This window comes from Mycetomoellerius zeteki, unplaced genomic scaffold (assembly GCF_001594055.1).
Source record: "Mycetomoellerius zeteki isolate Tzet28-1 unplaced genomic scaffold, Tzet1.0 scaffold125, whole genome shotgun sequence".
NCBI classification, from domain to species: Eukaryota; Metazoa; Arthropoda; class Insecta; order Hymenoptera; family Formicidae; genus Mycetomoellerius; species Mycetomoellerius zeteki.
Window position 1 is genome coordinate 308 of NW_017256179.1, and position 15,450 is coordinate 15,757.

Sequence of the window (15,450 nt, forward strand, 5' to 3'; positions counted from 1 at the left end):
GCGTATTTCTGGCTAACGATAAAACCGAGAAAAGTAATACGCGGTCGCATGAAAGTCGTAAAAAGGCCAAACTATGACACGCAGCTATGCTATTTTATCTTCATTAAATGTCATGTGTGCAACGTTTACGATCGACCGAGTCGTTACCCGCGTTTATGTATATGTACTCTAAAACATTAATGCAAAAATAAAAAGAAGAGAAATCGCGTACTGGGCGAAAAATCTGTCAGAAATGTTATGAAGGAATGGCAAGTTCTCGGTCGTTCGAACACGTCACTCTCGCTTATCTTATGAAAGAGACTAAGCGAACTCTAATTCGAATTTTAATCCGTCCGGGTGGAAATGATCGATCTTACCTTTCCGTGTACTCGTCCATGTGGGCGTAGCTCTGTACGCTGTTCTCCTCGACGAGGAACTTTACTCGTTGATAGAAGGACGCTGTGACGCTGGGTGGTTGTTTTCGGAGGAGAACGTCCACGGGATTATTACTAGCAAGGCACATGATATGTTCTGAACAAGCTTCGTGCGAGCAGCACTCGCTGTCAGAGCAGTCCATCATGCCATCTGAGAAAGGCAATCTGTTAGATATCCACTCGAACGTGTCTTGCACTCTCGATAAGATTCTATTTCTTAAACGATCTTTTAAGGATGTATTTTGTTAAAAAATACGTGTATAATATTACACATATTTTTTAACAAAATGAAAAAAAAAATTTTCTATATTGCATTTGTGTGCGAAAATAATACAAAAAGATGGACGGTGATTTACGACATGGATCGAAAATTGTTTAAGAAGTAGACATGTTTTTAAAAAATAATTAAGGTAAAATGAAAAAATTTTCAATATAAACTATAAAATTGTATTGTTAAATATAAATATTGACTTTATTGATGTGTTTCATACGTGTACTAACATTCATTTTTATACGGAAAGTATAAATTTTCAATTTCAGTCATTTTTGCAGAGATTATATTATACATATGATACATCCTTAAATGATCTTATCTCTCGCATTTTTATATTTTTATGAGCTTAATAAAAGATTGGATAAAAGCAGTAATGCCAATAATAAAAATTGAAATTTTGTTCATACTGTTATAGTTTAATGTTATGTAGAATGCAATTAACATTTTCCTGTAGACAATATTATCTCATAATCAGTAAATTTCCTTCCTACGTTTATTGATTTTTCAAGAATAATATCCGTTAGATACAGATATGGGCAATAGTATGCCATTAATCAACGTTGATTTAATATTGGGTTACTTGAGGACTTACCTTCGTCATTGTCAACGTAATCATTACATTCCAATTCGAGTCGTATGCTGCAATCTCTGCCGGCCCACCCGGTTGAACATTCGCAACTGTATTCGCCATCCTGTAGGGTGCACAATCCATGGCGGCTACATCCATTCTCACATCCGGCTATTAAAGAGAGAAAACCATTTCCAGACATCGTTTTCAATAATTGCAGTCGACTAATCGATTATTGAAAAATGATATTGCGTCGTTTCGTATCGGAGAACTTATTATTGATAGCAAAATATATGCTCACACAACAAAGTAAAATATCGAATTTATTGTGACATAGTCTTCTATTTTTTACGTACGTAATGTGCAATGTCTTCCGTTCCATCCTTGGCTGCACACGCAGGTTCCATTTTTGCACTGACCATGCTCGGCGCAACGCAAATCACACGGTTTTTGATCGCATTTCGTTCCGGTCCAGTCATCATGACATCTAAAAATATAAATATATCTCGCATCTCACAGATTTTACATATATTACGGACATTAATTAATTTTTATTCAACAACCGAAGTTACGAAATAAAAACAAGAAGAGTATCCGCATAGAAAATATAATAATAGTTTTGTTACATATGTATACCTATTACTCGCATTATGGTACATTAATTGTTTCGTACTTCGTACACGATACGAAAATGTTTCTAACAGGATTCGTTATGTTAAACGGCGGTATCGCCGAACGTAAAATAATTTCTCGCCGTTTATACTGGCTGCAATAAAAAATGCGAGTTTGAACTGAGTTCCGAAGTTGTTCTGCCGTAGTAAGGAACTTTTTGCACTTAGAGCCTCTTTTACGCCAACTCTCGGGGATGGAACGAGAGAAAAAGGGGAGGGGGAAGAGAGGGGGTAGTAGACGAGAAGCGTCAGCTTTAGAATATGAGAAAGGAGATCCTCTCTCGCGTCCTTGATTCTGACAAAGGAAAGTAGGAAGGGACGAGGAAGGTCCTTCGAGTTGTGATAAGTTGGCGCCTCGTAAGACAGAGCCTTTTTCTCGCAATTTTTCACCTTTTTAGCCTCAACTTTTGTGCCTGCGATCCTGGCGAGCAATTTACTCATTTTTAGGCCATTCTTCGCCCACATCTATCCCACAATATTTCAATGTCCCGACAAAACGTTACTCTTTCTCTTTCCTTCCCGAGCGCGGATTACTATTAAATGCTTCACGACGTGCCTCCCTCGTGCATTCGTTGAAAACTTTACGACGTTTCTCACTCTTCGACGCGGCATTACCCGGTAATCTATTCCAGTCGTAAAAGTTGCAAAAAGCTTGCACGTCACACTCTATGAAGCACAGAGAGAGCGCGTAAATGGTCGCCACGTCCGCACAATTCCGCAAATCTCCCGCATTAAACAATGATCTTGCGCGAGGTGTGGGCGTCATATGGAAGAGAAACGAATCGAGGTCGCATGGAATTCCTTTAATCCGAGAAAAACGACCCTGGGCGTTGAGACACGCGTCACTTTCCTCGTTCAATCCCGGAGAGAGCGGCTGTTGGCCGGTTGCGCCAACGGGTAACCCAATTCCGAAATCCCGGTCGCAACACGTCCACGGAGGGCCCATAAAGGACGACGATGTATAAAGGACGGAGTACGTGTGTGCGTCATATGTGTATACTGACTTGCAGCGGCCTTGCTCGCAGGATCCATGAAGTCCGCAGTCTAGACCGCAACTCGGCTGCGAGCAATCGACCCCCGTCCAATGCTCCTCGCAAACGCAGGCCGCAGATTCGAGGTCGTACGTGCCGTGATCGGAGCAACCGGGCAGACACTGGTACACCTGCTGATCAACCTGATTGCACCGCTCGCCCTGCCAGCCGGCCTTGCAGTAACACTTGCCGGAGACACAAGCGCCGTGGCCGCTGCAGTTCGGATCAGAGCAGTCGGCTGAAAGTTGAGAGAGAGAACGAATCGAGTGCGCGTTTAGATTAGAAACCATCGCGTTTTTACGGTTCAGTGCAACCTGGAGCTTCTCGTTAAAGGCTAAACTTCCCGTTTGCGAGGTGAACGCATCCCCGGCGTATCCCGTCAGTTATCAGAGCCCATCCCCGTCTTCCCTCTCCCGTCACGCCCGGGCGCCGCTGATTGCGTCCATGGCGTGGACGAATGGACCAACTTTTTAAATTATGGCATCGGAACAATTGCATTATTCCCGCAGATCCCACCTGCCCCGGGGAAATTATGAAACTTAATTCCACTGCTGCGTCCTTGGCGCAGCAGCGACGGCAGCGGCGGTGCAGTCGCCGGCCGCGTCGTCATCTGCGTCCGCTGCGTTATACGTATACGGGATACGAGAGATGAGAGAAATTCCTGGCGGATTCTTCTTACATTATGTATGCGCGACGTTGATCGAACGGGATCATAGATTTGTTCGCTTTCATTAGAACCTGACAGGTGCGTTCGCGCGCTATCGTGAAACGCAGAAACGCGAAACGCGATAAATTAAGCGTTGAAGTATAATACCATTAAGTGTATTTAATGGTACATACAGAATGTTTCCTCGAAATGAGCTTTTTTCGGTAAAAATGTTGAGACATCAATTTCTAAGTCATGAACGATAAGCGAAACGGTAGTTTTAGGGAATTGTTCATTCGGCAGAAATGAACAAAATTTTATTTAAATACTAGATAATAAAAAAGACAAGACATAATTTATTCGTAAATCATAAACAAATTTTTGTTCGATCAACAATTTATTCGATAATTCAACGATAATTTAAATAAATTCTTATCTAAATAATTATTTGAATAATATATATTCATTATCTACTATTTGCACGAATAATATACAAATAATATTATTCCATTATATTATCGAATAATATAATAATAATTTGAATGAATAATGATTATTTATATATTGTATTACTGTTAGTAGTACAAATAAAATTATTGTACATTTTTTGTTTATAGAAATTCATTTTCAAAACGTATTTATAAGTTGATAAAAAACAAAAAACTTAATATAATTGGACAGAAAATTAAATTATATAATTAGAAAGAAATTACATGTTACGTTTTCAGAAAGCTTCTCTCTCTCTCAAATTATTATTTTTGTATGTGATAAAAATTCAAGTGGTACACATTAATTATGGTCCTACTAATTAATGTTTAATGTTAATTGCATAATATTTTTTTAGATTAATTTAAAGTTTTATAATATATATTTTTTAAATTCATTTTTCGAGTTGGAGAGCTTCGTTTGCAAGTAACAATAAAAAAAATAATAATGAGAATAATGCAAATAATAAATAAAATTTTATTTAAATAGTAGGTTAAATGAAAAATTATTGGAATAATTCGCCCAACTCTGCGTCATTTTGATAATTAAATAACGAAAATAAATCTTTCAAAATTAAATATATCGTATAAAATATAATATAGAGATTGTTCTATTGTCACTAAAAGAAAGTCTTTAAAAGAAATGACTTTTGATTCGGATTCTTATTCGCCAGTTAGTTCTCATTTGCCGTCGCAACTAATGCAAATCCGTTTCCGCTCTTCAAATTTATCGTTCTTACGATTGGAACTGACATATTCCACTGACGTGGAACTAATACCGTTTTCGCCTGCGTTTAGGAAAAAGCGACGGGCGAGCGTATCTCTAACGAAGACCGTGAGAATGTCAGAGACGAAGTGTCTCGTTCCCGGCGAATAATCTCGTCATTTATATCGTGCGTCACTCAGTCCCCGGAAGTTCCAGGGCTACGCGAAATTATAACATATCGAACGCAGCTGCGTGCTGCGCGCGCGCACGCCCGTGTATTATTCAAATTCCCGCGAAACAATACGAAACTAATTGTCGCGCCGAATTGGCATGGCTTGACCCATATGTAAATTTGGAGAACTCCGCGTGCATTAATTATAGGTTGTACACAGGCCGGCTGTGTTTCCCACCGACGAGGACTCTGCATTACTAATATCTTGAATCTCCCCGGATAGAGGGCCAGGACGTACGCTTGAATTATGGGGAAATTAATGATGCTGTGACAAACATGAAGAAATAACGATCTCGGGGCAGAAATAGATGTTCGAGGTAAACGTTTTCCGTCACCCGTGATTTCCGCTAAGCCGTTTTTAAGGCTGAAATATGTGCCATGACGTCGTGCACATTTGCAATGCAACGTCATCGCTCGTAAATTGTATTCAGATCTTTTCAAAGTATTCCGATATTCCGATACAGTCGATCTTTTCCCTTTTTCATTCATAAAGGAAAATATAAATTAAATTTAGAAGCAAATAAATTACTCCTAAATTTTTTAATATCTCGAGATATGCTTCTCAAATCTTTTTTTAAATGTATGTCATTTGATTGATCCTTTATCACCAACTTACGTTCGTCGCAAAAGTTGCCCTTCCAGCCGGGATTACAGACGCAAGATCCTCTAACGCATTGGCCATGCTGATTACAGTCAGGAACTTGGCAGTCACCTAACGGTATGTCACATTCCGCGCCTTTCCAGCCCTCCTCGCAATGACACATACCACCGCCGTATTGTCCGTGTGAAGAACACAAAACCGGACACACGCTTTTGCTGCAATCAGCACCCTGGAATCACAAAAATTTGGTTTCCTTAATCTTTAATTTCTTTAAATGAACAAATAATTTAAAAATAATATTAGGTTGGAAGAAAAGTATAAGGTCGTATTTTTAATTCAAAATTGTATATAAAATATATACAATTCGTTAAAAATGAATAAAATATTAATTTCAAAAAAGGATTTTAAAGTTTAAAGTCTCTACTTTCGAAGGGTCACTATGTTTTTTGTGTTTTTGTGAGTTTGGTAATTTTTACATATAGAAAATTATGAACTGGACAAAATAGGATATTTTCTTTTCACTTTGTGGACTGTAACGTGCAAAAAAATTGTTAAATTTTCGACTCTGTTGTAAAATTTTAATTTTTTTGACAAAATCATTTTTTTTTAATGTTTCTAAGATTTTTTGTTACTGAGATAAATAAAAGAAACATTTCGATAAACTGAATCGGCGCGCAGTTTATACAAATGAAAAATATAATTGTAAATCTACATATTAAATATTATTAAGCTCCAAGATCCGTTTCGATCCCAAAAATAGAATTTTTTTCTTATTTAATTTAAAGATAATTTCGGAAAAACGCACCTGATATCCGTCTATACAATCGCATTTGCCAAGGTAGCACGATCCACGTCCGGAACAGTCATTGGGACACGTAGTGGAAACACCTTCGGCTTCCGTCACGACCAGAGTAACCTTGTAAGGCTGTAACTCATCGTTATATACGGACAGGAACCAGTCGCCGGTGTCAAAGTATTGCAGTAGACTGACATTGACCATCAGTGGTTCCACAATGGTCCTCTTGATGAGCACGTGTTGATAAGGCGCGATCGGTTGCGGCACGCGTTCCACGTGGATGTCTTGCGGATTGGTGGACTGCATAAAACTGACGGCAGTGATGTCTCTCTTCAACCTGTGGACCACCCTGCCACCTTTCACGAACTCCACGAAATCGTACTGCGTGACGCTGGGCGCGACGTTCCGTCTGCCGTACACTGCGAAATTCGCACCCCATGGTAGGGTCAAGTTCAGTCTGATGAAAGCTGGCTGCTTGTTGCGGAACTCCGTGTTCCAGAAGTGGTACGGCTGAATAATGGCGGAGTGCGCTACGTTGTAGGCCTGTAGCTCGAGCACGGCTGGCCATTGCTGCGCCGATTGCTGGATCTGTGGATCGCTCTGCTGATCGCCGGCGCTATCCGCGGCGCTCGAATGCTCCGCCGTACTCGTAGGCAGGGATTCTTTAGGAAGGAGAAACACGAGGATGTAACACATTGGATGACACAGTAGCAAATCGTTAGGAAAGTCTAGTGTATAAGTATAGTGTATAAGTTTGACGAGTAAACAATTAAAAGGGAAAATATCATATTTTTATTTCTAAATGTATTATTTCAGAAGAACATAAAAAAATATTTTATAAATAGAATGTTGTCAGATATTTTTAAGCCAAGCAGATCACGTTCTTTTTATATAACTTTTTATTGCTTTATATCTCTCTCAGTTTATCTTCGTATCAAGTGTGTCAATGTACTTCAATTGTTCAATTATCTTTTGAAATTGGTACACCGAAATAAATTTTATTCATTTTTGGTCAATGAATGATCGTTAATTAATGTCCAACTTGTAGTTAATTCATTGATACAATAACTGAATTCATTTATACAACTATATATTCATTCTTGCAATGAATTCTAGTAATAGTTTTATAATCTAAATTATTATGAGAATTCATTAGGCCAATTTTCATTATTTTTTCATAATTCAATGAATATTTTATTGTATTTACGTACAGTTTTAGTTCAGTGTACACCTCATAGTGTGAAATCTTTACAGCGGATGACATTTGGATATAGTTCTTGCTAAAGATATTATATCGATGAAATGTTCATCCACTCGCGTTTCCCAAAAGCAATTAGCGTATGACGCTGTGCGCGAGAGTATTTACATCATGCAGAGTAGATGCAAATTAATACCGCTCGATATTTACCTTCTGTGGGGATCTGCGTGGATATCGAGTCGTGGATGTGTGCGTTTTCATGAGTGACAGCCTTGATATCTTGAACCAGAATGCAGTTAGTGCTGTCTATCGGGCGCATAGAACTCACTGCTGGAAAGTAAACAAAGCCATTCCATTTTAGAATAAAAGAAAGATGAAAATCTATTATGTGCGGAAAGAGAAATGTCCCACACGCAATCGCGTGTATAAGACACAAATGTTATATTTGCAATGTACGACCAGTATTCTAGTACGAAATAGTATTGCCCACACGACGCACGTCAGGAATCAAGAACGGCTTTAGTCGAACGTCTGGCAGCAGCCTAATGGGTTCATAAATTCGGACAATCGCTTTCGAATTACGATAGCACACTAGATTTCCCATGACAACCCGACCTTCTTGCTCGAGTAACTTTTAAAACAACGTATCCCTGTAATAAAGTTTGAGATCTCATGGCTTAAATCACAGTTGTATCGAGCGTACAATATTGCTTCATCAAATCAAGAATTCTGGGCTAGTACATGCTATAATACCTTTTTTATATCGTCTATATATAATATTTCTCTTTAATTCCAACAAAATAGTTGATAGAATTTTTCTTACATTTCAATAAAACAGATTGATAATCAACGATTAATTCAGTGATACTTATTATATATAATATCGCTCTCTTACATAAAAAATGATACAGTGTAAAAAATTAAGTTTCCTAGAAAAGGGGAAAGCTATTTTTCAACTTGACGGAAGATTATTTAATTTATTAGTTAAACAATATCGGTAAAATAATATTTCTTAACATGATCAAATATCATTTTTGTCGTTTTCGTTTTATAGTTCTCAGAAATTCTTTTTGAATTATGGCGATTTTGATGCGTATGTGCGCGTGCGTGTGTGAGATTCTTTTTCAAAAACCACTCTTTTTAAGTTGTGACTATTTTTTATTAAATTAAGTTTGTTTACTTTTAATAATTGATAGAATAATATTTTTCTAACTCATTCATGGTAGTAGACAATAAGTAACTCAAAAATCTTATTTTTTTTAATAATGTCTTTTGAAGTAAGGGAGCCGTACGTCCAATGACAAATGATATCCAAGATTTGGATGAGGATCCCTTAAAAATACCAATTAATATCGCGTGATATAATCCAAGATCCAATTATGTTGATGCTATATCAGTAGTTTCAGGTCATTTATATTAATGTTTTCTGAGCGATAAGTGCAAGTTCGTTGAATTTAAACGCCATGATAAATTTGGCAATAAAACCCTTATCCGTGGCGGGATATTGCGGTTTAATTAATTATCTGTCTCGTGCGCCGCGAGCGCCACGAATTAATTACGCGGTTTAACGAGAGTTTTTAAAAAGCGGCAGGCCCGGGCCAACGCAACCCCGCCTAACGACCTCTTGGCTTATCAACGCAACAAAACATCGATAAAGCATAATTGAATTTGCGTGTTATTGCCGCGCGGATGATTTGACAAATCGCGATTCGCCGATACACTCGGCGCCGATATTTAATGGACGCGTTTTCGCGCCCCGCGATTTATCGTATCGCGGATTGTATAAGCTTTCTGTCATGATAATAACACTCGTTATTGCGCACGCCTACGTACCGTTTCTAGTGAAATTGCCATTGTCATATACATTATTATTTTATTATATCTATATAGCTTTTTGCTAAAACATACAGAAAAATATAGCATTAAATAAAATGGAGACCATAAGTAAGCTTTCAATATTTGAAACGAAAGAAATAGCATGCAAACATGTGAAAGTTTAAATAATAATAGATAATTTAATAAATGTAGAATGATACCTAATTCCCCCAATAATTTTTCTAATAACTTTGTCTCTGACCATAGGATAGTCTTTTGTGTAGACAATAGTTCTTGACAAGTTTCTTCGAGGTAAGGAAGCTGTGCGATACGTGCGAGATGAGGGATTACCCGTACACGTAAAAGTTTTTCGTGTACGTACGCATATGGACACGAGCGAGCGTGTACATATACACATGTACGCACGTCAGACCGGAGATAGGCGAAATGACCGGAAAAGAGCGACTATTCCTTCGGGATCGACGTTGCCTGGCCACCATGTAACTATCGCTGAAATTGAGTTGCAGTGAACTGTGAATGACCTTATTTCGCGTATATGCCAGTCAGCGTGGCATCGTTTTCGTTCCCGCTTCACGTCGCTGCAACTCAGCAATCCAACTTTCCACATATCGCACTGGATGTCTAAAAAAAAGTCACGCAGTAATTTTAACATACTAATACTACGATTAACAGAAAAGAGACGAATCATTTTATATATATAAAAAAATCGATATTAGTAATTAACCGAAAATAAGTTTTCTTATATCAATCTTCGGTAATGCAGCCGTGCGTTTCTCAGTTTATCTTATATAGACTTTATTTTAGCAACGCTTTAATATCGTAGCCGTTGGTTCCTAAAATATTTGACGTTGTAAATTAGGAACTTCGGATGGCGAATGCAAAATGAGCTTGCACTTGGGATCTCTAAGCAATTTAATCTACCGGCAGCTGCGACCTCCGAGACGTCCTGTGTGTTTAGCTATAAGGACAATACTGCGAAACAAAGTCATCTCAAAATTCAATATATATGAAACGTGAGATTGCCAAGTTTTGATGACGAACCACCGGAAATTTAAAATGGCCATAATGCGAGCTACGGAAGGGGTCGTTACACCGCCTGTTACCTTGCCTTCGCAAGGGATGGAAAAGGCGAGCGCGACTGATCATTCCCGAGAATGATTCCCGGATTATCGTAGGATTATCCCGCCGCCACCCCGACCGGTCCGTTCTACCGCCCACTTCCGCTCGTACGTTATAATGAAATGTTTACAATCGATCCGTCTACCCTTTCGTTCCGATCCGCCGAAGCGTGAGTCCAGACACGACAGCGTTATCGAGCTGCCTGCTATGTCGTTATTATTGACGAGTTAACTATTAATGGCGTAGTAATAATGTTCTCTCGTGACAGAAAACAAGCGGTTGAATTATATCGCGGTTTTTTAATGACAAACCTTCCATAAAAAGTTGTCACTTTAAAGTTGTATCAATTTTCAATCATATAATTAAAGGATTTTTACGCGAGAGATTTGAAAATTTGTATAACGGTCAAAGTCCGTCTTGTAAGTAGTGTATTAGACTTTATTATCCGAAATCGCAGAGTCTAAGAGGATTTAAAGAAACAAGGAAAGAGGAAAGAATACGAATAGTTAGATTGCATCGTGTTCCGCGAATTTGTATAACATTTTCTTCCCTCTTACTTTTAATTCTATCGCAGGATACTTGTGATTCGCGTTTTGAAAATTAAATACTTATGTCAGAAATGAGGGCAAAAGTATATACACAAAATTTTATTTTCATAAGATTTACAAATACATTAAAAATAATTATGAGTGACAAACACAAAATTGTCTAACTTAACTCTCAACTTCACGACTGTTTGTCAAAAGAAAATACCGTTGCAACAGTTTCGTTAGCTACTTGCAAATGAAATCGTGAAAGAGGTCCACGTCGGAAGTGGCTTGTCGCGAAATGATTTTGGCCTTATGAGAGCGCCACAAGCGAGCGAGTAAGCGAGCAAGCAGACATACGTCAAATTACCGAAAAGCAAGGCAACTCGCGTGCATGCAAAATTCGTGCGTTCTGGAGCGAGGTAGAAGGACGAAACGAGGAGGAAGGGTTCGCGCACAGCTTCGTGTATTTCGCAATGTGTGCGCACGTATATACGCAGCCGTGTGCTTGTGTGCGTGTGTGTGTGTGTGCTCGGCGAGAGAGAATAAACGGACCTCCAGCAACCGTAAAAGAGACGCGGGCGCGGGGGAGGCCGGAGAGGGGTAACGCTAGAGGTTGGCTGCGGGGTAGTTTGGATACAGTAGCAAACAGGCAGATTGGATTCCAGACTCGATTTACTGGAATGCAGAAATAACAGCTGGCGAGCAGTCTCCTCGAGGCTGAGAACCGACTTTGCAGTCTCCACCACGTCCCTCCCTCTTCCTGCGACACGCAGACAGAATGGGGAGGTGGAAGAAGAACATGGACGCCGAAGTCGAGATGGACAGTTCCGCAGAGGAGGGGTGTTTATAGATTCGCAGAGCACAATACAGTCCAGCTACTCTCGCATCCCTTCCTTTTCCCGTCAAATCCCCTTAGTCTCTGCGACTTCGGATGATGAAGTCTAATACATTCGCAAGTCGGACCATGACCATCGTACGAATTTTCAGATGCAAAATGCAAAAATACGATTTGCGTGAAGGTGGATAAGAGGCAGGAGGGAAGAAAGCAGGTTCCTTTCTGTTGCACGCTGATAACAGGCAAGCATTAATTCCTCTAATCGGACCCAACGCCGTGGAGATGCAGTGATTTTCAAGCCTGTTCGCGCGTATCTTTGGCCTCGCACCCCGTTGGTTTCTGCATTAGCATAACGGACCTGGTGGAGACTATTTTCCCAGACCTTTTTGCAGTAACGATAACCTAACGTGGTTCTTTCAACGTTGATCTTAACGATGTGGATCAACGAGGACGATTTGTCTCTCGTTTTCTTGCCGCGAGCTCGTTAATAGAGCCAGCTAACGGCAAGAATGTCGTCGTAGTGTTTAGCTTTAGTAAGATTTCACGTTTACATACATCGCGGGGTTTTGCCGTTGTTATTTATGCAGCAAAGTTTACCAATGTTAGCCATAGGGCGCACCGAGGTAGTGCGCCGTTAGTTGCACGGCTATCGATTTGTACGTCGGGTAGGCCATTGCCCTGCGAAATTGCCCGATTCGTTTAGCAAAGACACGTACTTTTAAATTCCGATAATCCGCTCCTCCTCGAGCGAATACAACCAAAATTTGAAAAAAATGTTAAATTGACATTTAAGGACGTTAAAGGCACACTAGTGTTGCCATCTGAGATAAAGTACCTTTCTGTGTCTCCTGTGGAGTTCAATTACTATTATTTTAACGGATAGAAAGGCGTGGTATCGATTCGTATATGAGTTCACCTTTCCTCCCTGATCGTGCGATGTGGGTGTGTAGTTCCTCAGCTACGAATGTTATGGGTAAAACGCACCCCATGCCACGGAAACGCTTCTTCGCTATCGACGGGCAATATTTTTGCCTCTCCCTAACCGGATGGAGCCAACCACTCCATGTTAAATGAACCATTACGCTGGCAATGTTACGCCGTAGCTACGCTTCCTACGGAAGATCCGGACTTCCGCTGTTGAACAGTATTTAATTTTCCCGAATACAACTTTGTACATCTACGCACGATCATATTATTCTACTCTACGGATATGATAATAGTAATCTAACAACGAGAGAAGTTAAATTCAAGATTGAAAGTAAACGATTTTAGTAAGCAAGAAAAATATGATCATAATTCTATTTATTTTTCCCACGTTTCTTTTTTATATGTATATATGTTACGTAAGAATTCTTCTATTACGTGATAAAAATCATGACTACCAGTTTGAACAGTGAAAATAATTCTTTTAGGGCGGTATTTCGAAAATCTGTAAGACAACATGCCTTTGGCAATATCTCTTTGAAACAAATGTTTCAACATAACGTAAAATAAAAACAAACGGACTCGCGTGTTTTATAATCAAAAACTGCTTTTATCGCAAGAAAATATAGTGTTTAAACGTTAATCGTAAAATAACGCTGCTGCGCGGCAATATTATATGCTTCGACATTACAAGAAAAGTGTCAATATATCGTATACAAAATGTTCTGTAAACAAATGTAATACAGCTGCACTGTATAATATTTCGAATATTTTGGATTGTTTCTTTCTTTTTCTCGCACGAATTTAATTGATTCTTTTGTGCTCTCCCTTTTTATTAATTTCATGCTTTGTTCGTTTGATTCCGCTTTTGTTTATTAAATTTTAAATATATTATCTAAATTGACTGTTATTATGGCACTGAAAAAGGTGTTTTTATAGATAAATTTGATTACCTCGCTCTTAATATTTTTTTTCTTTAGAAATAGAGCGAAAATACGAATTTTATGTTTGCTAATATTTGTGAATCTCATTTAGTTATGATTTGCATGATTACAGGAAATTCGTCATGCCTTCACGCGGAATGTTATGGTGTCAGTCATATGTATAATCCCCCTCTGTGCGTACAGGGATTAGCATGGTGCAGTAATGCCGACGTTCCGATGGATTTTAGCATTAGGTGGGTTGGGTTAGTCGTAACCAGATTTGCAAGTTAATAATGAATTATTGTACCGTGAATTTCGGGTCAGCCAGCAATAGAATTGCGTCCGACTATCCGCCGGCGGCTATGTTACTACTCGGACGTGCGCTCTGGGACTAATAAAAACGGCTCATTCAAATTTACATTGAGGTAAATATTATTTATGAAATGGTTGCATTAAATAGCTGTCTCTCCACTCTCTTCATACATTACAGAAATGGATTTGGTTATATATATCTTTAGCTCAGCTTCATTTCACATTAATCTAATCTGGTATCTATTTAGTACACACGATTAGAGGTCATTTGTGTCCCAGGCATTGTTTTTCTTTGAAATACTAGGAGTACTTGCTTAAGTAACAAGATGATGTCAAGTGACATCTTAGGTCCCTATTCTAACTCTTAACGACCAAGTCGGTGTCGTTATATTATCGTTGCGTAACGATGTAGTTTTTTACTATGTATGTATAAAACCTGTGCAACGACAAGTAACGATATCGTTATTGATATTAAGAGTTACAAAATAAAGATCTTAATAATGTCTTAATGATGTCTTTAACGTTAACAAGATGTCATTAAAATGTCTCCTTGCTTGGGTGACTGAACAATACTTTTTAAAGATGTTAAAGTATATGTAAGATTAATAATTTTACATATTTGTAAAAGTAATGAAAATTAACCCGAAACACGAACAACCCATCGTATATGGTAAAGGACAGGAAAATTATCATGTATATTATAGGTTACTCTAAAATCAGCTGTTATATATATTCAGAGCTATAGCAGCTACACGCATTCGACCGCATTCAAAGTTATGAGATAAGTTTGTTTCAGCAGAGGTTTAATGCGATGATTACTTACCAGCAAAGTACGCCAGCATCGCCGTCAGCGCCACAGCCAGGAGGATCAGAGCGATCGAGAAGCATTTCCAAGAGCACCTGTGCTGACAACGTTTGTCGATGTGAAAACGCGATGGTGAATACGGGGAATAGTGCGGCACCGCTGCGGCACGAAGCGGAAAACCTGGCATCACCATGGCTTGGCCTTGCGCGCCTACCGTGGCGGTACCGCCATTTCCGGCACCGCCTAAACCGCCGCCCAGAGAACCCACCGTCACCTGCTGTTGCGGTGGCGGAAGCCTAAAACAACAAGAAATAACCAATGTTAGGGTATCGCTTAGAGTTGCGAAAATCATTAAACCGCATGATTACGCATCGTACATACGTATGTATATTAACTCACGCAAGACTACATTTAACGTATCTACTACAGAAATACGGAAAGAACGATTTTGTTGAAGTATCTAAAAATTTAGCTAGATACAGATCTGAAAATAATTATGTTTGAACTATCAAAATAATTATGTGAAACGCTCAAACTGGTTGTTA

At 39.0% G+C, this 15,450-nt stretch overlaps 1 protein-coding gene across 1 annotated transcript in view; it reads right to left on the reverse strand.

The window, feature by feature from the left end:
• Window positions 1-222: 222 nt before the first annotated feature.
• Window positions 223-15,450, reverse strand: part of LOC108731367 (teneurin-a) — a 344,833-nt gene continuing 329,605 nt past the window's right edge. The window contains exons 8-15 of the mRNA XM_018461666.1: window positions 14,924-15,201; window positions 7,832-7,951; window positions 6,433-7,085; window positions 5,643-5,856; window positions 2,931-3,195; window positions 1,612-1,742; window positions 1,280-1,426; window positions 223-564 (exon numbers count right to left, since the gene is read on the reverse strand). Coding sequence (XP_018317168.1) covers window positions 353-564; window positions 1,280-1,426; window positions 1,612-1,742; window positions 2,931-3,195; window positions 5,643-5,856; window positions 6,433-7,085; window positions 7,832-7,951; window positions 14,924-15,201 — 2,020 coding nt within the window. The 3' untranslated portion in view covers window positions 223-352. The remainder of the gene's footprint in view (window positions 565-1,279; window positions 1,427-1,611; window positions 1,743-2,930; window positions 3,196-5,642; window positions 5,857-6,432; window positions 7,086-7,831; window positions 7,952-14,923; window positions 15,202-15,450) is intronic.